The sequence below is a fragment of the Perkinsus marinus genome (genome assembly GCF_000006405.1).
Source record: "Perkinsus marinus ATCC 50983 genomic scaffold scf_1104296968442, whole genome shotgun sequence".
NCBI lineage: Eukaryota > Perkinsozoa > Perkinsida > Perkinsidae > Perkinsus > Perkinsus marinus.
Window position 1 is genome coordinate 1 of NW_003203146.1, and position 1,372 is coordinate 1,372.

The window sequence follows — 1,372 nt, forward strand, 5'->3', positions numbered from 1 at the left end:
GCTCATCCACCAAAAGTCCCGGTACTGCCAGCGAAGTCGTCGGTTCAACAAAAAACTATGGTGGTGGTGTCGTCGTGGTCGAGATCTTCTCGAAGTTGAGGAAGGCACGGTTGCTTATCGGAGCCGGTTGCTCTGGTTAGCGAGGTCACGATCGTTCGAGGCAGCAGTCGAGTGTGATAAGGGTTACAGGCTGGCCTTGCCACAAGTGGTCACCCGCCTGCGGGACACTGACCCTTCTCTCCAAGTCGACTCTGCCCTCGGTACCTATTTAAGATCCAATCAGTCTCACGAGTTGATAGCTGTAGCCTTGGCTAAACCGGCGGTGAGCCAATCTGGCATACCCAGGCTACCTTCGGGCAAGGGTATACGTAGGCAAGGGAGCGCTATGCACTTCGGTGCTGACACTTGCCGTTTCACTCGGCAATCCTGTCCCTTCGGTAGGGATTGCCGTTATCGTAAACATTTCGGCGACCCCCAATCTAAGCCTTATTGGCAGAACGGTCAAGGTGGGGAGAAGGACAGTAGCTTCGGGTCTGATAAACGCCCTAGGACTGGGCAGGTGAAGGATGAACCATCAAGGAAGAACCCTAAGGATCAATAGCTGCGGCATTGGTTTGGTGCCAATCCAACACTGTTGAAGCTGAGTTTCCGCCATTTTCCGAAGTTTGACTATCACGTAGTCAAAACTGGTGGCTGTTGCGTTGCGTCAGTGCCGTTCCTAGTGGTCATAACACCATAAATGGGACGGAGGAAACGTCGTTCTCGGAACGACTGTCGTTCAGTTTGGTTCCCACTTGACAAAGAGACTCTTCTTTGGGAAATGCCACACGTGAGGTCTACCCAAGCGAAGAAACAGCGAGATAGGGGCAGAAAGTTGGGCATCAAGCCTGAAGATCACCCTTGGATTACGTCGACCCAGGAATTATCAGCCGCAGAGGTGGAGGGAAGCCTCGAGATGGCTCCGGGTACTCAGGGCAGTGGGGCAAGTTCGAGTTTCGAGAATCTGAGCTGCCATTAATAGAGAGTACTTCTGGGATTCTAATTAAGCACACAGAGAGGTTCTGTGCGGCCCGAAAGGACTTCTTAGATCGTTTCTTCGCCAGCTCTCGGGAAGAGCAATCCGCGATGAGTGTGGAGTGGAACGCCAATGATGGAGCTTCCCTCAATAGTGTGGCCAATGATCTCCTTGAGGACTTGACCACTTTCATCTCGGTCGCGGAGGACATCAATAAATCGGAGCTGGGAGAGCTGGCCGCCCCCCCCGTCCCCTCTACGCGCTAGACTGCTAGAGAGCTCTGCCTCGGTATGGCCCTGGTAAAGGAGCACGACGAGTCGCCGGTGAGACGCGGATATCTGCCGGATGGTAGCTGAG

At 53.9% G+C, this 1,372-nt stretch overlaps 2 protein-coding genes across 2 annotated transcripts; both read left to right on the forward strand.

Moving 5' to 3' along the window:
- Nucleotides 1–385: 385 nt before the first annotated feature.
- On the forward strand, nt 386–601 carry Pmar_PMAR026147 (hypothetical protein; the record flags this gene model as incomplete). Its single annotated transcript, XM_002768362.1, has 1 exon — nt 386–601. The coding sequence occupies one exon, from the start codon at nt 386–388 to the stop codon at nt 599–601; it is 216 nt and encodes a 71-aa protein (XP_002768408.1).
- A 524-nt stretch (nt 602–1,125) lies between these two features.
- On the forward strand, nt 1,126–1,281 carry Pmar_PMAR026148 (hypothetical protein; the record flags this gene model as incomplete). The annotated part of the gene is made up of 1 exon (XM_002768363.1): nt 1,126–1,281. One exon carries the CDS (start codon nt 1,126–1,128, stop codon nt 1,279–1,281), a length of 156 nt encoding a protein of 51 aa, XP_002768409.1.
- Nucleotides 1,282–1,372: the final 91 nt, after the last annotated feature.